This window comes from Hippocampus guttulatus, chromosome 7 (genome assembly GCF_054856545.1).
Source record: "Hippocampus guttulatus isolate MCC_2025c chromosome 7, RoL_Hgut_1.0, whole genome shotgun sequence".
Taxonomy (NCBI): Eukaryota; Metazoa; Chordata; class Actinopteri; order Syngnathiformes; family Syngnathidae; genus Hippocampus; species Hippocampus guttulatus.
The window spans coordinates 12705693-12729315 of NC_141267.1; the positions used below are offsets into that span (position 1 = coordinate 12705693).

Here is a 23623-nt window from a genome sequence, read left to right on the forward strand (position 1 = left end):
TTGGGTATGGGAGGATTAGCATCGTGATCGTAGCCTACCGCTGAATGGTGCTGTTTGACTTAGGTCGGCTCTAGCATAGCCTATTTTATTTCCCTGTTATCTGACGAAAAAGGCTATGATCACTTAAGCGTGATTTTGCTGTTACTCAGGTTAACTGCACAGAAGAAACAGTGAAATGGATTGCACAATGTTGTCTATATATTTTTTTAAACCTGATGATTATGGATAGGAACTGACAAGAATTAATGTTGATTCCATTATCCAGACTGCTTAAAAAAAATATATATGTGTCAGTCCAATAAAAAAAAAAAATCCAATAAGTATTTGTGATGGTTTCAGTACACGTCAGCGGTAGTCACTTGTATTCTGCTATCCTGGTGCCGACTGTTTACAAGCGTTCCGAATCGTCTTGCTCGAAGACCGACTTACATGATCAAGCTCATTTTCATCTGCGTTGCGTTTGTGTCGTCCATTCTTTCCTCCTCCGTTGATCTTACACTCGTAGCAGGCCTCAGGAGACAGACTGTCATCCTCCTCGCCTTCTGTGCCCAATTGGCTCGAGAAGCCTGAACCCGATATACAATGACTGGATGGAGACACAGTCAAAAAAAAATGACATAAGACAAATCAAACTGAAATACTTATTGATAATCAGCAGCGTGATGGACTAGTGATCAAATGAAATCCAATCAAACAAATACAGAGGTTAATCTTCTACTGTTTCGGACAATTTGTAAGTCACTGCAGAAGAGATTGTGTTTGACATTGGAGGTCACTATATTCTTCCCTCACCCTTGTCCAGCCCTGTAGAAGCCTCCAGGACAGCCGCAAAGGTATCCTCCATCCGTGTTGGAGCAGCCGTACATACACGGGTTGCCTCCCACGGAGCACTCGTTCACATCCTGGCAGCCCGCAGCAGAGGCCTCGAAGTCAAAGCCGGAGGGGCACACACACTTGTAGCTACCCAGCGTGTTGTAGCAGGAAGCCGAGCCGCACATTGAGGCCGACTGGCACTCATTTTCATCTGCACAGAAAAGGACAGACGATGACTGGAAGAAATTGTTCAACAAAAGCACAAGATAAAAATATTTTTACTCAGCAATATATTTTACTAAGCTAAAAATGCAACGCACATTATCATAATAAGCCAAAGTGAACAAAAATCATCTAAATAGACGGACACCAAAACGTATGCCATGATACATTCTGGCCACTTCATTAGGTATACCTGAACAACCGAATAATGCCCCAAAAAGAATTTTAAAAAAAATCTGATTTCCTTCTTTTTTTCCCTTCTGTCTGGCACTGAACAAAATGTATAAAATGTTATCAACTCAACTCAAACAACAGACAAAAAAAATGGGAGCTCTTGTTCCTGCTAATGTAACAACTTTGAAATGTGGTGTAAGAAAACACTGTCGTCATAGAATCGTTTCCAAGACCCCTACTATGGTGCTCACAGCCCCTTTAGACATGCTGTTATGCATTACTCGTTGTTATTGCTCTCACTCCATCTCTGTGGAAATTGCAAATCGAAGTTTAAGAAAATGTTTATTATTATGACGCAGCGCGGAGATGTCAGTGCGACTCACCGACACACTGGTTCCACTGGTAGTGTTGCACGTAGCCTTGAGGACAGCCGCAGCGGAATCCTCCCATCATGTTCTGACAGCCATGTTGACAGCGGTGGTTACTGCTGCATTCGTCCACATCTGACAAACGTAGGAGTGTTTTGGTGTTTTGAAATCCAAACATGTTATCCCGGTTTGGTCACATCCGACTGATGTCTCACTTCAGGGTTACTTACCCTCACATTCCAGGCCCGTGGTGTCTAAAGTGAAGCCCTTAGAGCACTCACAATTGAAGCTACCAGGAGTGTTGACACAAGAAGCCTGAGAACCGCACACACTGTTCTGACCCATGCACTCATTGTTGTCTGAAAAATCGGAATAGATTGTCAACTACTTCATTCAACGCATGAAAAGATGATTGACAGTAAGCGGACACTATCTTCCACTCACCTATGCAGGCAGTTTGATGCTGAGAGAAGCCGGGAGGACACTTGCAAGTGAAACCTCCAATGGTGTTGACACAAAGGAACTGGCAGTTGTGTTGCTTGGTGGAACATTCGTCCAGATCTGAGCAAGAGAGAAGAAACACTGCATTAAAAATAAATAAATAAAATAGCCCGGATCTCCACTAATTGCTTGCCACCCGCAAAATCTGTCAGTGAAAGGCTAAAAAAGACATTCATGAAAATGTGTGATTGAGGCCCAAAATTAGTCACACAGAATTAGGGCTCAACTGAAGAAAATTATAATATTTACAGCAATGAAGATGTAACATGACTAAAATACTGCGACTGGCTGGCAAACAGTTCTGTCCAAATCTTAAAGTGAACATTCTTAGAAAAATAGCTAAATAACATAGTAGTTCATCGCAGATTACCATATTGGCCCGAATATAAGACGACCCCCTCTTTTTCAAGACTGAAGTTTGAAAAAAGACTTTTTGAACACCAAATTAATTTTTATACAGAAAATAATTGCAGTACATCTGAAACAAATGATTATAACAATATATTTGAGAGAATAAGCATGTTATTTTGCCTCATTCAAATCTTAATATCTGAACATTTAAATATGTGAACTAAAGTGCAATCACATTCATAATTGAATGGCTTCTGGTTTTTGAAATGTAAATTAGATCATAACTTCTCCTCAGCTGCCGGTTAACCTGGCCGATCTTCGACCCACTGTTCTCCAGATTGTCGCTACGTTTCTCCATTTTCTGTTATCTCTTCTATTATTTTCTTCTCTTTCCTTTCTTACCGCTATTTTTTATTTTTCTTCTTCGTGCTACTGCTATTTTTATTTTTATTCTTCGTGACAGGGGTTCACTTTGGCCTGGGGAGTCAAGTTCAGCATTCGCTTCAATATCGTCGTGAATGGGTATAATGTCTAGACCCCGAATATAAGACGACCCCCAATTTTTCAGTCTTATTTCAATGCAAAAAACACCGTCTTATATTCGGGCCAATACAGTATTAAAGGTATTCATTAATCCATATAATAAAAAGGTTAGAGCAAATGGCATGCTCGAATCTGTGTACCCTTGCAGGTCTTTCCATCAGGCTGCAATGTGTATCCTCTTGGACAGGAGCAGAGGTAGCTGCCCTCTGTGTTTTTACACAGAAAGTTACACGGCTTGGGAGACAGTGAGCACTCATCCATGTCTGCAACCACATGAAACATAGATGAGGAATAGGAAGCAGGGGAGCAGTCGCATTCTCAAAAGAAGGCTAAAAATGCGACACGAACATCATTCTAAGATGGAGGTCAGCCTTACCGACACATGAGGTAGCACTGAAGTCGGTCTTGTATCCAACGTTACAGTGGCAGCGGAAGGATCCGATAGTGTTGATGCACTGACCGTTGCGACACAGGTCTGGCATCACCTGACACTCGTTGATATCTGGATGCAAAGTCGCAAGAATATGAGACAGAGATAAAACGTGACGATGACCATGCTTCACTGTAGGACAGGTGTTTTTTTGGACATGAGTAGTGTTAAATTTTGGAATTAGGGTCAAAAAGTTCAGCCTTGGTTTCGTCGGACCAGAACGCCCCCCCCCCCCCCCCCCACATGTGTTTGGGTGATTGTTTTAATGTCCTATTACTCAGCTACTCACCCCTGCCATCTGTGGTGTAGCCGGGCCCAAGAGGGCACATCTTCTTGTACTGGACGGTGCCAGGCAGCGGGCAGAGCTCACATTGCGAGCCCCAGCCTCGACCTGTGTTGCAGCAGCATTCGGACTTGGTCACACTGTTTCTGTTGGTGGACGACTGCTGACACATGGTCTGCAGGACCTCCATGTAACAGAAGCCCTTACGGTTGTCTGGGGGAGGGTGGGGGGAAAAAAAAAGAATGACTCATGTTTTTTTTTTTTTTGTGGGCTTCAACTCGATTGAATTACTTCGACTTCTCATTTCAGGGTGTATTAGAGTAGGTAATCAATGCCTTACCAATACACTCAGTTCCAGTGGAGCTGGGCTCGAAGCCATCGTTGCACTCGCAGCGGTAACTTCCCACAGTGTTGACGCAGCGTCCGTTCTTACAAATGCCAGGCTTGGCTCTGCATTCATTCAAGTCTGCAGGAAAAGGAAAGAAATGATTTTTTTTTTTTTTTACACTTGTATAAGTAGTCCCTTCTGTTCTATTCTATTCATAGTCTCCCAATGCATTTATGTCGCTGTGCACATTGCATACAATGCTAAATCTTTCAAGCAGGATCACGTTTTCTCACCCATACATCCCTCTCCATCAGGCCGACGCTGCATGCCAGGTGGGCAAATACACATGAAGGTCCCGATCAGGTTCTTACACGTCATACCCTTGGAGTCACAGTCATCCAGACCCTCTGAGCACTCATCCTGGTCTAATAATAATAATAGGACAATGGTTAAGTGTTCATCAGCCAGTAAAATGTTCTTTCAAGAAGTACATTGGTGACAATCTTCTCACCTCTACACATGCGCTGGTCATCTCGCAGCACGTAGCCCGTAGGGCACATACACTCATAGGAGCCAAAGGTGTTCACGCAGCGGAAGGCGCACAGCAGAGGATTCTTTGAGCACTCGTTGATGTCTGCGGAGGGGAAAGAAGAATGGTGTAATTCACCATGAACCCTTTCAGGGACAGCGCTTACTACAGTGGACAGCTTATCATGTTATCAGGATACAGGTTGTCATTATTGGTACATTAATGGGTTAAACAAAGCAGAAGATACATGCAATAATAACAATCATCATCAATAATGTGTATGTGGATGGCTGACCTTCACATGTCATCATGGGTCCAGGTTCAAAGCCCTCTTGGCAAGAACATTCGAAGCCTCCCACCACATTGGTGCAGGTTCCATTTCCGCAAGGGTTTCCAATGGAGCACTCATCCGCGTCTGCAGAGGTCAAGAGAAGAGATCATTCGACATATTTGCATGCTGTCCTTTCTTTGGCATTGGTTCGTATTTGGTGACTTAAGGAGACGTTCAAATGGGACATATCTTCTTTCATCTGAGGCAGTGGAGCGGAAAATGTATTCTCATCTAACGTATTTGATGACAAGTATAATGACCTCATGACGAATATTAAACAACATCACCGATAAAATGCAGCAGATAACAACAATTTAAAAGTCATGAAGTTGAAAAATACAGATGAATCAATAATTACTCAGGGTTGGAATATTCAAGTCATTTTGACAGTAATTGCTTCCATAAACACATTCATGATTATCATCAATCCAAAATTCCTCTACAACAACTGAAATTATTTTTCTTCACTGTGACAAATTTGTGCTGAAACGTATCATTAAGTTAAAGCCCAAAAAAACCCAAAAAAGAATTAAAAATATATATATTTATTTTTTTACTCAAATCCAAATATGAAGTAACATACCGATACAATTAACTCCAGTGTAGTCCAGGTTGTATCCAAAGGGGCATTCACAGCGGAACGAACCGTCCGTGTTGATGCAGATGCCATTCTGGCAGATGCCTGGGTTATCCAGACACTCATTCATATCTACACGTGGAAAAAAAAAACATGTTTTAGAGGTGTATGCCCACAGCATTACATCATATTGGCTTCATGATGTAGCACGCACCCTCACGAGCATCGCCAAGTCCGGGCAGCGCTCCGTGGCCGTAGGGACATAAAGTGTTAAAAGCAGCTGGAAAACACATTGAAAAGGTCAGTTCCATTATTTTACAAATGCCATCATGCACATAAATTAATAAAGCCTTTTCAGGTATTTCTTAAGGTTACATGAAAAAAAAAGGCATGAGTAATGAATGTTACGTAAGTAATATTGGTCGAACCTTAACATCCATGCGGCTTTGAAAAAACTAGTGTGCCACTCCCAATCGCACACATCGCTGAAATGCTCTCATACACTCCACTAAAACACATCAGTATATTATACGAGCATGTTTCACGACGAAGTGGGAAAAGATTTCCGTTGTCTGCGTGAGAGGACTTCAGTATGGAAGCCTTCTGTTTTCTCAAATAACAACTTGCTTCTTCTAAATTGTTCACCTCACTCAGTCTGCCCACCAGTCTACGAGTAGCTTCACGGAATCGCAGTGTTCCAATACACTTGTTTTACCATCAGATGTAAAATCTGGTACGCGGTTTTGTACGATGTACTCTTGGAGAGCATATGGCTTTCTTCAGCTGTGTGAATGTGCTACGCATGTGTGTTACACACCTTCCGTCTCTCTGGGACACAGCTCACAAGGAAGCCCCCAGCCCTCTCCGGGCATCTTGCTGCAGCAGCACTTTGCTTTGGTGGTGTTGAAAGCTTTTGGGACGGAACACTTTCCCACCTCGAATTTGGTGAAGCAGAAACTCTCTCGGGTGTCTGTTGGAAAAGAGACCAGAATGTACGGATTGAGAAGGAATTGCACATATTTCACATCGGCATTAATTTTTTTTTTTTAATCTATGAATGACCAGGATCATCCGTCCATTTTAAAAATCATATGTGGCCCTTGAGCACAAAAGTCTGCCCACTCTTGAGCTACATCCTCTGAAGAGACTTGTCTCACCATAGCAGCGCCGCTTGTTGTCAGAGAGCACGAAGCCCGGCTGGCAGGTGCACTGAAAGCTGCCGGGGGTGTTGGTGCAGGTGCCAAACTGGCAAAGGTTCGGTTCCACCTCACACTCATTGATATCTGAAAAGACGACACGGCACGGGAACATGAAGGAGAGAAGATGATATTGTGGAAGAAGTGTCCATGTCTGCTTCTTACCAATGCACTGGTCATTCTGCACCTCGTAGCCCGGAGGACAAATACATCGGAAGGATCCATCCAAATTCTGGCACGTTCCCGGGGAGCACGTGCCAGGTAGACTCACGCACTCGTTGATATCTGGAGTGGGGAAAAAAAAAAAAAATTATGCTTAAATATGAAAACTAGAAAACGAGCTGTCTTAAATTCATGAATCAGACTTACCAACACAGTTTTTCCCATCAGGTGTATTCTCATAACCTTCGTGGCAGAGGCATTGGAAGGAACCTATTCCGTTGATGCACTGCCCATTCCTGCACACTTGACCCTGCAGAGCGCTGCACTCGTCAATGTCTGCAAGGAGAACATTTCTGGGTCAACTTTTCTGTATTCAAAGTAGGGCCTGACCAATATGGATTTAAATTTTTTTTTTAACGTTGATCCCATATTTAGCATCCCAATTGCCAATAAATCTTTGGTTTCTGAAATAAATATATCAGGAATAAAATAACTTCTTTTTGTGATCCCTTCAGGCTAACAGCAAGGAAGGTAGATGATATGACTGTTTTCAATACTTTGTCCTGCCGTATTTGCTTAAGATATGGCAAAACTAGGCCTTTTTTGGCATGGGGTGGGGGGGGGGGTTTGATTGTGATTATCTTTGACTTGAATGTTAGAATTTGTGTTAAAACAAAAGAAAACAAACAAATTGGCAAAATATCAGCTGATTTTTACATAAGCTCATGCTAAGCTTGCATACTTTTATAAATTGTGACCCTACTTTGAAACCCTAAGCCTATTTTGAAACACTACTTTTTTTTTTTTTGGAACAATTTATTTCTAACATGCACAAAAATAACAGTACAATATAACATAGGAAGTTGTGAGGAAAAAAAAAATTGAGACCATTACGAAAATAAAAGAGAAAAATTATCATCATGACTATAAATCGTTTTCAAGAATCTGTGTTGTCTTAATAATTGCAAGGTAAAGCTACTGCCAGATTTTTTGTTGTTGTTATCTATTGCATTACATCTGATCCTGTGGTCATCATGAGTTGCAACCACATCAGCTAAAAGCAAAATTAGGGAGTCCATGTCTTGTAATGTGTAATCCATGCCATACCCATGCAGTCATTGTTGTGCGTGAGCTCGAAGCCAGGGAAGCACAGGCAGTTGTAGGACCCCACGGTGTTTTTACAGGTACCGTTGCCACACGGCTGTCTGTCGCACTCATCAATGTCTACAAATACATCAAATGTCCGAGTTGAACTGAGCAGTGGGGAAAACAAAGCAGTCATACGATCGGTTGTGGATCAGCCCCTCTCACCCATGCACATTGTCTGGTCTGCGGTCGCCTTGAAGCCGTTGTGGCAGAGACACCGGTAGCTGCCTTGGGTATCAATGCACTCTCCGTGGCTGCACACGTTGGGAATCTCCTGGCACTCGTTGCGGTCTGACAGAACAAAAGGAGAAGATGATGTCAGCATTCTCACACACACTTTCTCAGTAGGCAAGACACGTTAACGGTTTTTGGGTTGAAAGAAGTGTGGAAAAAACTGATTTGCAGAAATGGTCAATGCTTATACTAAACGTTACAGCAAATTACTGTGATGAACTGTTGGTTTATCGTTGAACAATCGTGAGAACTTCCCGTTCATCATCTTTTTCGACACTTGCTTAAGTGCTGATACTGAATGAACGGAATCGTTTTTTTGTGCGCGGACAAAGTCCAAGGAGTATGCACGTACCCAAGCAGGCTCCACTCGGGGAGAGTTTGAAGCCTGGCGAACACTCGCAGCGGTAACTACCGGGAATGTTGATACACTTGGCGTTACGCTGGCACAGGTTGTCCCCGCTGTTACACTCGTCAATATCTGTCCACGACACAAATGCAACATCAACATCAAACACGGGCGCTATTGCTTTTTTTTGGCTGCCTGATTTTTTTTTTTTAGAAGGGTTACCTTCACATATGAGCAGGATGTTGTTGTAGCTGAAGCCCATTGGACATTCACAACGGAAACTTCCGATCTGGTTGATGCATATGCCATTGGCGCAGATACCAGGAATCTCCCTGCACTCATCAATGTCTGCACATAATGACAACAGAGGATAGTTAGATGGATGGATGTCAACTAATTAGATTTTGTCCATGTAAGCCACACAAGTGCTGATTTCTTTTAAACATATTCAATAGGATATAAAAACACGTGCGTTTTCTCAGAACATGCACATTCAAGCTCACAACCAAGGTTTTGCTGTTGCTTTACTGTCTTCTGATTGGCTAAATTGCACTTGCCAACCAGTGGATTCATATTCTTGTGACGCAATTTTTTTGTTTTTGAAAGTCATGACTTACCAACGGGCTTTCCGGTATGGATGTCAATGATGAAGCCAGGGGCCTGGTTACCACAAAGTGACTGATACTCAGCTGAAACACGAAAGGATGGGTGCAACATGATCGGAAATGCTTCTTAATTGTTTCTCAGTGAGACATTTTTGTTTACAAGGGTGATGCTCACAGGTGGCGGGAGTTGGGCAGGCCTCGCAAGGCTTGTTCCAGGCCTTGCCTACGTTGTACGCACAGCAACACATTTTCTTGGTCATGTTGAACGAGAGCTCGTTCTCGCATGTGTCGTTGAAGTTGCGGTAACACACGCTTTTTCTCATGTCTGAAATTCACAAATAGAACAGAATCAGCACAGAATTCTGCCCCCCCCCCCAATTAAAGATGCTGGATATGATGTCACTTACCCATGCAGTTGTTTCCTCCGTTGACCTGCATGTACTCAGGGGGGCACACGCATGTGTAGTTGCCCAAAGTATTGTAGCAGGTACCAGGTCCACAGATCCCAATGTGGGTGGTACATTCATCAATGTCTATAAGTTAAGAAAGGTGGGGTGCAGTTAGCCGAAGCTGAAATAAGAAGTGACAGTCGTCATTGGTTGTGAGTCTTCTTACCTTCACAGATGCGAGTCTCCTCATTGAGATAATAACCTGCGGGGCACTCACACTGGAAGCTACCAAAGGTGTTGACACAGTTTCCACCCTGGCAGAGGCCTGGAAGCTCCTGGCACTCATCAATATCTAGAGAATGAATCAAATACTGAATTGTTGTTCCATGTAGAGCTGAGAAAGAAAAGAAAGTTGAACGGTTTACCTTCTAGGATGACGGTAATGGGGTTGGGTCTGAAACCTTCTCCCCCGGGGCAAAGAGTCCGATATTCGGCTGGTGAAAAAGCAAAGCTTGTTACTTACGGTGCGTTATGATGATATTTACTGTACATACTGCAGCAAGAAATAAAGACATACATATATGTACATATATACATTAGGTATAATACAACAATTGGATCTGGTCTAAAACAATTTAAAATGGAATAATAATAATAATCCAATTGTCTATTGTAAAATGTTTGTCTCGTTTATTCAAAATAGTATTACCAAAAAAAAAGAAAAAGCTCTCTGTATGGATGCATTACAGTAAAGTTCTACTGGACCGTACGTAACCTGTTAGCATAACGAATTCCTTTAAAAGTGTCACTCAAAATCCTTTCTAATGCAGCTCTTATTGTGGATCCAGATCGTTGGAACCGAATCTTGTGGCGAATGAACATTTAAGATCACGTCCAAAATCAAATAGCAGATCGGGAGGTCGTGCATACTCGAGTTGGGAGCAGGGCAAAGTTCGCAAGGGTTTCCCCAGGCTCCTCCCAGTGAACAGCAACAAGAAGCTCTGGTCACGCCCACTCCGATCTCAGCACTGCAGGAGATTCCTCCATCGCCCCGCGCGAGGATGTCGAGGAAGCAATTTCCCACACGGGTATCTGTGTGAGAGATATCGTGAAAAAATTTTCACTTAAAAAAGAAGATTAAATCCAAAGTTCAAATGCATTAGGATCAAAAAAATCTGACCATAAGTTAGACGAGTGATAATTTTTTTTGTAGTTCTCTATAATCATAAAATATTGGGAAAATATAAAATCACGCGGTATTTCATTCTTTTATTTCAACGAATAAGAATCCAGTACTTTTTAGTGAATCTATATCCAAAATCACTACTGATATCGGTGACTCACTGTAACACATGGAGTTACGTCATGCTGTGTCCATTTACTTTTTCTGACAGTAAAAATAAGGATGCGCTCCCTCACCTACACACCCGACACCAGTCGGGTTGAGCTCAAAGTCGGACGGGCAGTTGCACCGGTAACTTCCTGGAGTGTTCACGCACAATCCGTTGATGCAGTTCACTGGGTCGGCACACTCATTGATGTCTGGGGTACACAGTGGCATAAAAAAGTGAATTCTTATGGACCATCTCACCTTGAAAAGCCAACCTCGGTGTTTGAAGAAAAAAAAATGTACGCATTATTTTGTTGCAGCCTTGACGCTAACCTGTGCAGTTTCCTCCACTACGGTCTAGTTCATAACCATCATCACAGACACAGCGGAACATCCCTGGAAGGTTCTGGCATGTTCCAAATACGCAGATGTTCTGGAAATTACACTCATCGATATCTGTGAGGAAAGATCAGGGAATTTAAAAAATATCTAGTCCATAACAAATAATGTCACTGAATAAAGTGTGCAGAAGTGGTGGAGGTGTGGACCTTGACAGGCCTTGCTGTCCTCTGTTGGGGTGAAGCCCATCTCACACTCGCAACGATAGCCTCCAGGAGCATTGAGGCACTGGCCGTTTTCACACAGGTTGACATTGTCTGCACACTCGTCCATGTCTGAGGGACAAAAAAGGCAGTGCACGGTCAGTGACAACGGCTGTGGTTAAATGACAATCAAAATGTGTCATTAGGGGGGGGTTAAAAAAGTTGTTTTGGTCATACCAGAGCAGGAAAAGCCATCTCCATTGAAGCCCTCCTTGCATGTGCATCTGTAAGATCCTGGCGTGTTGACGCAGTCTGCGTTCAGGTTGCAGTTGTGGTCCTCTGCGGCGCACTCATCCTGATCTACATGAATAATGATACATTCTCAGTATGGCTATGGCCAATCACTTTGTCATGACAAATAAAAGTGGTCCAATTGGAATGGAAATAGAAAATACACTCACCAACACACTTGATGCCATCTCCCACCCAGCCATCCCGGCACCGACACTTGAAGCTTCCGGGAACATTGATACATGCGGCGTGCATGTCACAGTTATGGGCTCCGATCTCACACTCATCAATATCTGCGAATATATTCAAGAAGTGTTATAAACAATATTCATTGGCATTACTGTATAATCATGATCATGACAAGGTTGGCAGAATAATTCACACTGAACAGTGTGTGACAATGTTTCCAATGTGTAACTCTTTGGTTCATGTTGGATAATTACCGTATTTTCCGCACTTATAAAATGCATCTAAAAGCATTCAATTTTCCCGAAAGCTGACAGAGTGCCATGTAATCCGATGCGCCTTATATATGTCAGTCTCTTTATATTGCCCATTGAGTACTTCCCGTTAGTGTTCCTATGCCATCTAGTGGTGACTATGAGCAGAAACCAATTGTAACATGGAAGGGTTCTGCCCGACACTAATCGAGAATAATTGTATTCAGCCTAAATACATTCAAACAGAAAACTACTTTGTGAGCTCTGTGCAGCCATAATGAAACAACGATAATACCTACAGCATAGTTAACTACTGACTAAATGAAGGAAGAAGGAGACAAGCAAGACTTCCAAGGATATTTAGCCCCTTGTGGTTGTCTTCATAATTTTTGTAATGCCTTTTGTATTTATGTTTCATGTCCATTGTGACCACTTCTCATGGCTTTGTTTCAGCTGCAGCAGTTATGAAGGTTCTATATAAATTAAGCTGTATTGTATTGTATTCCCTTAAGTGTAGTGCCATCTAGTGGATGCATAGCACAACTGCAACCACTATTGTAGCTTCTATTCTATACGCCTTATAATGCAGTGCATCCTACACAAGAAAACAGTTTTAAAATTCATTGAAGGTGCACCTTATAATCCGAAGCGCCTTATAGTGCAGAAAATACGGTACATATTTTCTGTGTATAGTGGCTATTGGGGGATGTGTGTGTGTGTGTGTGTGTGTGTGTGTGTGTGTTTGTCTTTGCGTGCGCACCCGTGCATCCAGTGGATCCCTTCTTGACAAAGTATCCAAGCTGACAGTGACAGATGAAGGAGCCTTTGGTGTTCTCACAGTCGCCGTGGAGACAAATGTTTGGGTTCAAATCACACTCGTTCACATCTGTGCGTATACAAATGGACACAAGGAAAACATGTTTGATTTTGTCTCTCAAATTATGGCTAAAATAGAATCTTAGCCTGAGAAAGATTTGAAATGGGTTTTTTTTCTTCTCACCGATACAGGTCCTCATGTCCATGGAAGCCATAAAACCGTCATAACACAGACAGCGGTATTCCCCTGGAATGTTTGTACACTGGCCTCCGTCGCAGATGTCTGGCGTCTCCTCACACTCATCAATGTCTAATCACAACGGAAGACAGTTTAAAATCGACACTCACAGGCTAAAAACGGTAGGCAATAGCGTGACGGGGTTGCGCTTGTTTACCCGAACATGTCCTGAGGTCTGGCATGAGAGCGTAGCCTTCGCTGCAGCTGCACTCGTAGCTGCCCTCTGAGTTGGTGCAGTGGGTCTCACAGCCTCCATTCATGATGGTGCACTCATCAATATCTAAATAATAGATTGAATATAGGATGACACCATCCTCAGGTAACGATAACTAAATTGTGGACTAGTATGCACTCACCAACGCAGCCCTGTCTGTCCGGTGTGGCCTGGTAGCCGGTGTCACATGAACACTGGTAGGTTCCCGGCATGTTGACGCACTGGCCGTTCTTACACAAGTTGTCACTAAGCTGACACTCATTCACATCTGTTCAGAAAAAAAAAATGGGAAAAAAATGAAAATAAATAGAAATCGTCGCTTCCATTCCATTGTAAGTGGATGTTATATGATTTGGGCTCCAATCGGAGTTCAGCCTCTATGTGCTGCCACGTTATTCTAATCTGCCGTTCAGAATCCGTAATGCTGGCCAGTGTAATTTACACAATATTAGCAAAGGAACTGTTTATTAAATCAATTAGATATTACATATGTCCTCACAAGTTTACCAAGCTGGCCATCGATGACGTCAGCATTTTTTCGTGCTCTGTTTGCTTTCCTGGAGAACGTTACAGCTAACTTTAACTAGCAAGAAACATCTGTCGTGATGTGCACACATTACTACAATTGTCAGCATCTCCAGTGATAATCTTTATCATGTTACTACATAAATATTGATTCTGAACTGACCCAGATGATGACTGTGGCAAAGTTGCATGTTATTTTATGTTTGTGTTATGCATTGATGGTTTCTATAATTGTGTTGTGATTAAGGTTGTATTCAGTGGAATAAATTGGGTAACGCCCTGTTGAATGTCCTGGTGCCTACTGCCAATGAACATTTTGGACTGTTTATACTGCATAATCTACTAAAATCCAATACAGAAGCAACAACTAAAAGATGCACATTCTTAATCTAGTAGACAGAATCTTAATAATGCTCAAATTGTTTAACACATATTAACAGTAGTGTGGTTGCAATTTGCACCAATGGGTGTGTCTAATAATTTGTCCCTCTGGCGGAGCCAAGTTAGGTACTGATAACTGTAATATTAGAAAGCTGCTTGGAAACAAACTATGACATATTATATTTTTATGTTCACGAGTTCAACACAATGGCATGTTGTGAGCCAAACAAAATGCAATTGGTGAAAACATTTTTTATTTTGTCTGGTTATTACCTCAGTGAAATCTACAACTGAAAATACAAACATCATGAATCAAAATTGAGCTTTATTACTACCTCAGTCAAGGTCAGCAATGTTTTCATTGGCTTTTTTTTCATATGCTTACCGCAAAAACTTCTCAACTAATTTTCACAAAGAGGCCAAGAAAGAACATTGCAAAAAGTTTGTGTAAATTTAGGATCGTCCTTTAAGTCCGCAAGGACAGCGTCTAGCCTCCACTGAATAACAATGTCGTAAATTAAATGTTGTCTTTGCTTTTGTATTGGATTTTATCGAATTGGGTTGGTGTAACTATTGTGTAAGGACAACCCTGTAAGTGGGGAAAAGTGATGCCAAGCTAATGGTCCATGGTCAACAGCGACCATATGCAATATTATTCTCCATTTGCAGAATTGACATGAAGGCGCCTGACGTGCTATTTTTTTTCCCATAAAGCAGCAAATCCGTGGCCGGCCTCCTGCCCAAGTTTGCATGATGTGTGTCGTACCTTCACAAGCCGATCCATCGGGGCTGAGCGTGTGTCCTGGGGGGCATTCACACTCATAACTGCCTTCAGTGTTGAGACAGGTCCCGCCGCGACACAACAGGGGGTTGCGCTCGCACTCGTCGATGTCTGCCAACCGTCAGGAAGACAAGAGGGAAGGAGGACAAGATCAATTAAAATGTAGACAACACTTTCTTCATCGAAAGGAGGTCAGAGACTGTTTTGCTAATGTGTGTGACTTACCCATGCAATTCTTCATCATCATGAAGCCGCTCTCGTAACCGTCAAAGCATTCACACTCAAAGCTGCCAGGGGTATTGACACATGCACCGTGACCACACAGGTCCGGGGAGATGCGACACTCGTCTATGTCTAATAGACAAACATGGGATTAAACGGAGCTGAACAACTTGTATTTTTCTGATAATAGCTTTATTTTTTCATCTTCATGTACCTGTGCAGTTTCTCTCCTCGGCCGTCAGAGCAAAGCCGCTGTTGCAGCGACACTTGAAGCTTCCGATGGTGTTCCGGCAAGTTCCATGAGTACACAAACCATTGAAGACTTTGCACTCATTAACATCTGTGGAAAACATGCAGACACAGATCCAGCATTTTAGTTTATGATAAAACAGGAAGCATGCATAGCTGTAATGAAATAAATGAGGATACTACACACTTGAACCTGAAATGTTTTTAAAACATCTTTTGTGACTATGGCTGACAGTGGTTCTAAATTTACCTTTGTAGAAGGGCCTGCCAGTTAGGATGTCCCTGTTAGCAAAACCAGGGCCTCTTGGACAGATGGCTCTGTACTCAGGCGAGCTGGCTTTGGGACACTCTTCACAGTCTACACCCCAGGCGGCGCCCACAGAGCAACAACACATATCCACTCGGTACCGCCCAGGCAGAGGCTCGCCACACTCGTCCTCGTGCCACTTCATGTAGCATTGCTCACTGCGCATATCTTGCAGAATAAAAAAAATGCGGTCATGACGTTAGGATTTTTGTTTTAGGGCTTTGGCTCTTATCGAATGTGTTATCCTCTTACCCACGCACGTGCGCCCAGTACTGTCCAAAGTGAGTCCCTCGGCACACTCGCAGCGGAAGGAGCCTTGCGTGTTCACACAGCGGCCGTTTGTACACACTCCAGGGAACACCTCACACTCGTTGATATCTGGAGGGAATAATGTCAAGGTCCATTTTAGGTCACAGGGATCAACTGATTATCTATTAATTGGGTGGTTTGTTGTTTTTACCTTCACATACAAGGCCCTTCATGCGAGCGAATCCTCGTGAACAGGCCGTGTCTACTCACAGAAATGATCCGTCACAAATTTGATATTGATACCTCATTATCATCATACAGCTTTTGTCCTCTGAGTATTATTTAGAGTTTCTACTGCTCTACACAATCTGAATCTTTAGAAGGTCTGCACTATGAAGCTATTCACTGACCAATCGCGCAGCGTTCACAAGGGCTTCCCCAGGCTGCTCCCAATGTAGAACAGCACTCCGACTTCAGCGTGGCCCCGTTGATGTTCACCTCACAGCGGTTGTCCTGTATTGTCAGCCAACAAGTACTCTTCATGCTATCTGCAGGGGCAAAGCAGAGCATATGAAATGCGAGTCGGGATGCACGCTAATTTCCATGAAACTTGATGGACCTGTCTGAAATACTTTAATTCTGATGCTTAAGCATATATCTAACACACTAGACCTGTCATATACTGTTCATGACATTGATGGGATTATTCACATGGTATCTGTGAAAACATTCCTTTTTTGTTTGTTAGTGTGATTAGCATTTTGGTTTTATGACAGCATCTCTCAGCAGCAAATACAGTCCATAATTTCTAAGGACAAACTCTACATTTCAAATGTGGATTTTAGAAGTAGACGGACAGTCAGATAAATAGACTGTCATGATTCGGTTTGTGACCAACAGGTGGCACTGTGGGGCTTTTCCCTGCAGCTGCACACCTGTTGGTCGTTAGATAATTAGTGGCTTTATAAGGACTCCCAGCCCGGCCACTCATTGTCGGGTCATTGTTGCTGTTGCTCTTGGCTACTGTCATGTTTGTTTGTTGCCGTTTGTCTGCTGCTGCTGTCAGGTTTGTTTTGGTCATATTTTGGTCACGGTTCTGTTTTAGCTACAGTTGTGATTTTTGTTTGCTACTTTGGACTATGTTTGTTTTGGATTTAGTTTTCTCTGTTTCAATACACTTCTTCAAGTACACTCTGCTCCTCCCTCCTGCCTGCTTTTTGGGGTCCACCACCACCTTGCTACGTGACACAGACAGATATCATAGACTGATAGATACCGTCATTAATTAACTAGCTAGCTAGCAAGCAATCCAGACAGACCGACCGATAGATAGATAGCTAGCTAGCTAGATAGATAGATACTATTGAAGAGACTGCAGTGACTCTTTTCTCACAAGACCACACAAACAGCAAACCACTTTCCACTTCATTTTTACGGGTGAGTGATGATCCCTCAAATTAAAAGCAGATAGAGTATGAACCAAAGACAGCAGCATTTATAGTTCTCTGACAGTGGCGGCTCATGCAAATTTTAGTATTTACAGTATTCTGGGACTAATTATACCTTCCATTTCCAGCAGCAGCAAGGAACCTTCCAAAAGTAACAAAGCTCCAAACAAGCTAAAACTATCAATAGCAGACAAAATATAGTACATGCCAACTTGTAGCTTTGTCTCAGTGTATCGTATAACACAGTGTGCAACCAAGGTCAAGCGTGAAAACACATCTCCAATAAATCACCTTACAGATTCTAGGGTGTTTAGTTGGAGACGGAGATTTAAAAAAAAAATTACACTAATATACAGACTAATTATTAGATTGTCAGGTAACTATTTTTCCAGGGCCAATAATGTATGGATATAGTATGTTCCTCAGCAGTCATAGTCAAGGATAAAATAGGAGGACGGTACGCTTAAGAGCAGTGGTTCTCAACTGTTGTCACCCTGGGACCCATTTTCCCATTGTCGCAAACTCATGACCCGCTTTTATTCCTTTTAATAACATTAAAGGAAGTTTATTGTTATTAAAAAATATTTTTTTGTGTGAACCCAACTGTTTTCAGATGACCAGTACCTGTTCAAAGTGCCTTTCAGAGTACTTTTTTCAGAAACTGAATTCAATACGATACCTGCATATAAACTAAATGTTTACAGGCAAATTAAATGTTACATTTGCACAAAATATAGCCCCAAAATTCTACTTGTGTTTTGACACTGATCTCTTCTTTATAGGAAATTCCCTTACCTAATATGTACCATTACTTTTTTGATGTACACCTTTAAAATATAATGTCATTTTTCAAATGACATTAACATGGGCGAGCCTAACATGGGTAGAACTTGAAATATTTCATTGTACATGGTTGAAAAGCCATTAGAGTAAAGTGTTGAGAGAAGGGGTGGGCAAAGTATGGCCTACAGAACACATACTGCCAGCTATGTTCTTTAATCCCTGACCAAGCATTCACATTATCAAGTTTTTTTTCGTTAAAATGTTCTTATAATGTATTCACTAATTTTTATTCATTTATCTCAACAAATAACTAATTCCAAATAATTTTAAATAGTATAATTATAACTTGAGAATGAGTTATCAAAGTATTGAATCTATCTTTTTTTTTTCCATAAACATTTTAACTTTGTTTGTCCATCAGTCCATTTTGAAAATAAAATGCACCCTTAGGGTACAAAAATTTGCCAACTCCTGGTTTAACGTGTAGAACCACTTGGCCGTCAGGATGCCTTACCCACACAGATGGTGTTTGTAGAGTCCAGCTTGCTCCCGTGGGTGCACTCACAGTTGAAGGACCCGATCACGTTGCGACAGACCCCATTGATGCACGGACTGGACTCGCATTCGTTGATATCTGGAACACATAACACAATGACGCACACCTGAGGTCAGCGATGTAGATCGACATATTTATAGTGGAAACTAGGTCACATTGTTATGACCTTAATCAAAAACAGATGCAATCTAGGATGCATGTGTTTGTTGGCGTGCACGCATGTTGGTGTGTGTGTGTGTGTGTTCACCTTCACATGTCTCTGAGTCTGGCTTGAAGACAAAACCTTTTGGGCAGGAACATGTGTATGAGCCAGGAGTGTTTCTGCACAGGCCATTGTCACAAAGCTGGCGGTTGACCAGACACTCATTGATGTCTGAAAAAGAGAGTAAGCGTAATTAAAAGAAAATACACACGCGCACACACACACAGTGTCAGTGTACCTAATAAAGCGTCCAGTCGGTGTATCTAAATATTTCTACTGACACCCCTATAAAAAAGTTTGATTTGATATACTACTACTCTACAAATCTATGTATGAAACATTGCAAAGGTATGAAACATTTGAGCAAAACTAAGATTTACATATCATTTGAAAATGCACACACCCCAGCACAGTTGGTGGTCTAAGGTATCACTTTCACATGTAATGAAAAACAGTATTTAAAAAAGCAAACAAAAAAACCTCACCAACGCAATTTTTGCCACTGGTGTCTGACTCATAGCCGATGTTACAGATGCAGCGGTAGCTTCCTCTCAGATTCTCACAAATGCCGTTCTGACAAATATCCGGATCCAGGGCGCACTCATTGATGTCTGGGAACAAGTTGATAAAAATAGTTTTACGGTGACTGAAGCGGGAAGTGTTGTTTTTTTTTTCGCAACACTGACGACCGTCATACTGACCTCGACCATCAGCCGTGATGCCGATACCACTGCTGCACACAGCCTGAAACTCGGCTGAAAGATCACATATACAGTTGAAATTGACACCGTGTTTCGCCAATCCAGAAATGCAGAATCCCATTTAGATTTCTACCTGAGTTTCTAGAGGGACATGGGTGGCAAGGTTCTCCAAATCCATGTTCGGGATTGGCACAACAGCACTCGGATTTAGTCACCGCTCCTGGGAAGGGCCGTGAGCACGTGCCCATCTTTATGGCTCCGTAACAGGTGGTCCTCATGTGCGTGTCCACGCACACTCTCCCATCTACATCGATAGCCAGGCCCGGTGGGCACTCACAGCGGAAGGAGCCTTCCGAGTTGATGCAGCGGCCATTCATGCAAATTCCAGGCGTCAGACACTCATCGATGTCTATTGGAGAGAGGGAAACGTCAATCACAATTTTCATGGTTTATGTCTCTAATTGGAGTGGAATGTATCAATCCGAGTCTCATCATCTATTTCAAGACTCAACTTGTTCTGATCTCAAAATACATCAACATACCGGTGCAGTAGCGTCCGTTTGGTGCTAGGGCAAAGCCGGGCTTGCAGATGCACTTGAAGCTGCCGTCCTCATTGATGCACATGCCATTCAGACACATGTTGGTGGTGGCACATTCATCATGATCTGGAGAGGTGAGGAGACCACAAAGCAAGTTAAAAAGACAAATCATAAAAAATATCCACATGCTTGAAATATCCACATGCAGACTGTATCCATCCTGACCTTCCTGCTCTCCAACGTGATATGTCACAAACTAATTTCATCTAAGCAGTCGATCTCCTTACCAATGCAGTTCTTGCCATCAGGTGTGAGTTCAAAGCCAGCATTGCAGATACACTGGAAGCTTCCCTCGGTGTTGACGCAGCGACCATTGCGACACATCACCCCATTGACAATGCACTCGTCAATATCTACAACAAAGAAATAATAATATTAACACGTATTTAAAGTTGAATTCAGATGCATTTTTCCCACTTGACATACCAATACAAGCTTGCTTGGTGGGTGTTCCCTGGTATCCCTCATGACACTTGCAGTGATATGACCCTGGTGTGTTGACGCAGTCGCCATTGATGCATGGATTACTCACACATTCATCAACATCTACAATGAAAAGATAAAGCAAACTAAATAATTGATTGCTGCAGGTGTCACGGAATTCATGTTAGTTAAGTTACAGCAACTGACAGAAGGTGGCAGTACATTGCCGTGGTACTATGCATGGGGGAGGTAAGGGGGGATAAATGATGCGTTGTGGGCATGTCACTTACCAATGCATTCCCCACGTACATCCTGCTTGTAGCCCATGTTGCACTCACAGCGATAGCTTGTGGGTGTGGGAATGCAGCGTCCATTCAGACACAAATTGGTGAAGTGCTTGCAGATGTCAATAGTGTCATTCACAGTGACGGTGCCTGACCAGAGACAAAACAGAATAAGGAAAAGAACCCCCCCCCCCCCCAAAAAAAAATTCATTAAGAGCTGAGAAATACATGGGTCAGACGTAAGTCTTAGCAAATGTGCTCTTAAGTTGCCCCAACATACATAACACCCCATTACAAACGGTTTATTTTTAGAGGAAGAGGGCAAAAAAAGTGAGCTACATGACTCACCAGAAATGTCTTCATCATGCTATTTGCTGTGACCATATAAGATCTACGGGAATTTCATATTTCATCATGTTTATATTTTGCCAATGTTTTGGCTGTATTGGAGTATGTCGCTCAAACCAATGCCACTCAATGTTACTCATATATCACAAAGAGACAATACATGTCTCAAAATTGCTCTCGACATTAGTTCTTGACCAGTTAGTTTCGTAGGCTAGCATTTCCACTGGTTTGCGAACCGATAACTTTCAACTTTCTGATTGTAATGGAGGTAATTAGCAAACAAATGAAATAAAAATATCAATGTCTTTACTTAATTGTTAATTAAAATATATAAATCTAGCCATATTTTCCAATTTCGGTTTTTAAAGTGCCTGAGTATTTGGAACCAGGTTGCGCCAAAAACAGCAAGTTGAGTTGGATGAATTAAATTATATGATAGCTTAAAACCTGTTTTATTCGACAACATAAATTATATATGGCCCATTTTTCAGAAATGCTCGTGCCTAAATTCTCCTCCAATTCTGGAATAACCCGCATGCGAGATGAATTCAAGTTATTGTTGATGTAACGGTTCACTTAGTTTCCCTCTGTGCAAATAGCATCGGATCAAGTCCTACATAGTGTCCCATTCAAAATCAACTTGTGATTGACTAGTAACCAGTCTAACTCACCTATTTGGTGATGGGTCATCAGTCCCCCTCCGTTCCCTCCAAAGCTTCCCCCATTGCCGCCAAAGCTGCCTCCGTTCCCTCCGAAACTCCCACCATTTCCCCCGAAGCTTCCGCCATTGCCGCCATTCCCATTGGGAATATTGGGAAACTTGGGTCCGTAGCCATTGTTGCTAGGGAAGTATCCGTTGGGGTAGCCGTTAGGGAGGCCATGTCCCTGAGGAACGCCCACGATACATAAACGACGGAACTCGTCTATGAAATAAAGGAAGGAGAAGGTAAATACTGGAGGCTCACAAGTGGTTCATTTTTTTTTTTAATAGTCTGAGCTCTCACATACACAGCAATACACAAAATGATGAAGGCAAGAGGGGGATGTTTGCCCTTTGCATTTCTTTCCTGTATCAAGAACTACAATTTCCACAATGCAGAGGGGTTGTTCGAAGAACAAACAAGCACAACTTTGTTTTCGTGCAGAACTGTTTCACGCATCATTTATCATTGTGAAAACCCCACCAGTGTTGGCCATCTTAGTGGACGTCTGCACTCTTGTGAGTGTCATTTTAGTTTTGGTTTCTAAACCATTTCAATCAGTTGTGTAAACTTTCCATTTTTGGTGGAATGTAAAGGATGTAAACATGAATACTTATGTGTGTTTACACTCACCAGACCCCCTCACAGGGCACATCTCCGGAATCTGTCCCAAAGCCCAACAGCGGCCAGTGTCGCAGCAACATTGCATTTTGGTGTACTGGCCAGTCAGCTCAGCAGCACATCTACCGTTAGCCAGTGCAGAGAAACACGTGCCCACACGCTGATCTGTGATAAGATTGGGCATATAGACAATTAGATTTCATTATATATGTATGTATTATATGTGAATAAAATACAAAATAACATATAAAAGAAGTTGTCCATCATTTCTTTTGAGTTTTGTACCATAAAATTTTAGACACAGCTTGTACTTTCAAACAGGTGTGTTTATCAGAAAGACTGTAGTGTATGTGAAATTGCGTAAGGACCCCCCACCGGGCTAGTCATGATTACAGGTGTCCAAGACTATGTCTGGAGTGAAAACAAAAAACAAAAAACCAACAGTGACAGCGGGTGTGGTCAGAGATTCAACAGAATGCACACTTCAATTACAAAAGGGCACTGTGTTAAACCTCAGCTAATAACGCGAGTATTTTTCCAGCCATGCCACCGTATGACACATGCAAAATTTCCTGGTAATAGCTGCTCTGAAAACAGAAGCACCAAGGCAGATGGATGCCCTGCGCCCTCCATGGTGGGTGGGAAGGAAGTTCTTTTATGAGTCGGCAGTAGAAGAAAGGTTGCCTGGGGTCTCGACTAACTGCCAGCATCTAAGGGGCCTCGGAAAAAAAAGGAGATGGCTCTTATTTGTAACAATTGGACAGGTTGAGGTCAGTGGGCTAAGAGTTCAACGAGCATGTGTAAATGAAGAAAGCGAGTGGGGAAGGGTATTGTTGGTATCTCT

The 23623-nt window shown here is 42.4% G+C and overlaps 1 protein-coding gene across 2 annotated transcripts in view; it reads right to left on the reverse strand.

The window, feature by feature from the left end:
- The window catches only part of fbn3 (fibrillin 3), a 67588-nt gene that overhangs the window by 2765 nt on the left and 41200 nt on the right, over positions 1-23623 (reverse strand). For both annotated transcript variants that reach the window (XM_086115957.1, XM_086115956.1), the window contains 55 exons: positions 22792-22944; positions 22129-22380; positions 21116-21259; positions 20829-20948; positions 20630-20755; positions 20346-20468; positions 19937-20212; positions 19804-19857; positions 19588-19713; positions 19148-19273; positions 18859-18978; positions 16524-16661; positions 16325-16375; positions 16117-16242; positions 15808-16032; positions 15523-15648; positions 15312-15440; positions 15072-15197; positions 13542-13667; positions 13343-13465; positions 13132-13257; positions 12892-13017; positions 11862-11984; positions 11638-11760; positions 11407-11532; positions 11192-11314; positions 10948-11070; positions 10459-10620; positions 9954-10022; positions 9755-9880; positions 9547-9672; positions 9315-9464; positions 9152-9223; positions 8757-8882; positions 8541-8666; positions 8120-8245; positions 7916-8032; positions 7016-7144; positions 6812-6931; positions 6608-6733; positions 6268-6420; positions 5665-5730; positions 5457-5582; positions 4838-4957; positions 4525-4647; positions 4307-4438; positions 4026-4151; positions 3692-3898; positions 3349-3474; positions 3113-3235; positions 2022-2138; positions 1808-1936; positions 1593-1712; positions 793-1024; positions 430-586 (listed from right to left, as the gene is read on the reverse strand). In XM_086115957.1, coding sequence (XP_085972083.1) covers positions 430-586; positions 793-1024; positions 1593-1712; positions 1808-1936; positions 2022-2138; positions 3113-3235; positions 3349-3474; positions 3692-3898; positions 4026-4151; positions 4307-4438; positions 4525-4647; positions 4838-4957; positions 5457-5582; positions 5665-5730; positions 6268-6420; positions 6608-6733; positions 6812-6931; positions 7016-7144; positions 7916-8032; positions 8120-8245; positions 8541-8666; positions 8757-8882; positions 9152-9223; positions 9315-9464; positions 9547-9672; positions 9755-9880; positions 9954-10022; positions 10459-10620; positions 10948-11070; positions 11192-11314; positions 11407-11532; positions 11638-11760; positions 11862-11984; positions 12892-13017; positions 13132-13257; positions 13343-13465; positions 13542-13667; positions 15072-15197; positions 15312-15440; positions 15523-15648; positions 15808-16032; positions 16117-16242; positions 16325-16375; positions 16524-16661; positions 18859-18978; positions 19148-19273; positions 19588-19713; positions 19804-19857; positions 19937-20212; positions 20346-20468; positions 20630-20755; positions 20829-20948; positions 21116-21259; positions 22129-22380; positions 22792-22944 — 7292 coding nt within the window. The remainder of the gene's footprint in view (positions 1-429; positions 587-792; positions 1025-1592; positions 1713-1807; positions 1937-2021; positions 2139-3112; positions 3236-3348; positions 3475-3691; positions 3899-4025; positions 4152-4306; positions 4439-4524; positions 4648-4837; positions 4958-5456; positions 5583-5664; positions 5731-6267; positions 6421-6607; positions 6734-6811; positions 6932-7015; positions 7145-7915; positions 8033-8119; positions 8246-8540; positions 8667-8756; positions 8883-9151; positions 9224-9314; positions 9465-9546; positions 9673-9754; positions 9881-9953; positions 10023-10458; positions 10621-10947; positions 11071-11191; positions 11315-11406; positions 11533-11637; positions 11761-11861; positions 11985-12891; positions 13018-13131; positions 13258-13342; positions 13466-13541; positions 13668-15071; positions 15198-15311; positions 15441-15522; positions 15649-15807; positions 16033-16116; positions 16243-16324; positions 16376-16523; positions 16662-18858; positions 18979-19147; positions 19274-19587; positions 19714-19803; positions 19858-19936; positions 20213-20345; positions 20469-20629; positions 20756-20828; positions 20949-21115; positions 21260-22128; positions 22381-22791; positions 22945-23623) is intronic.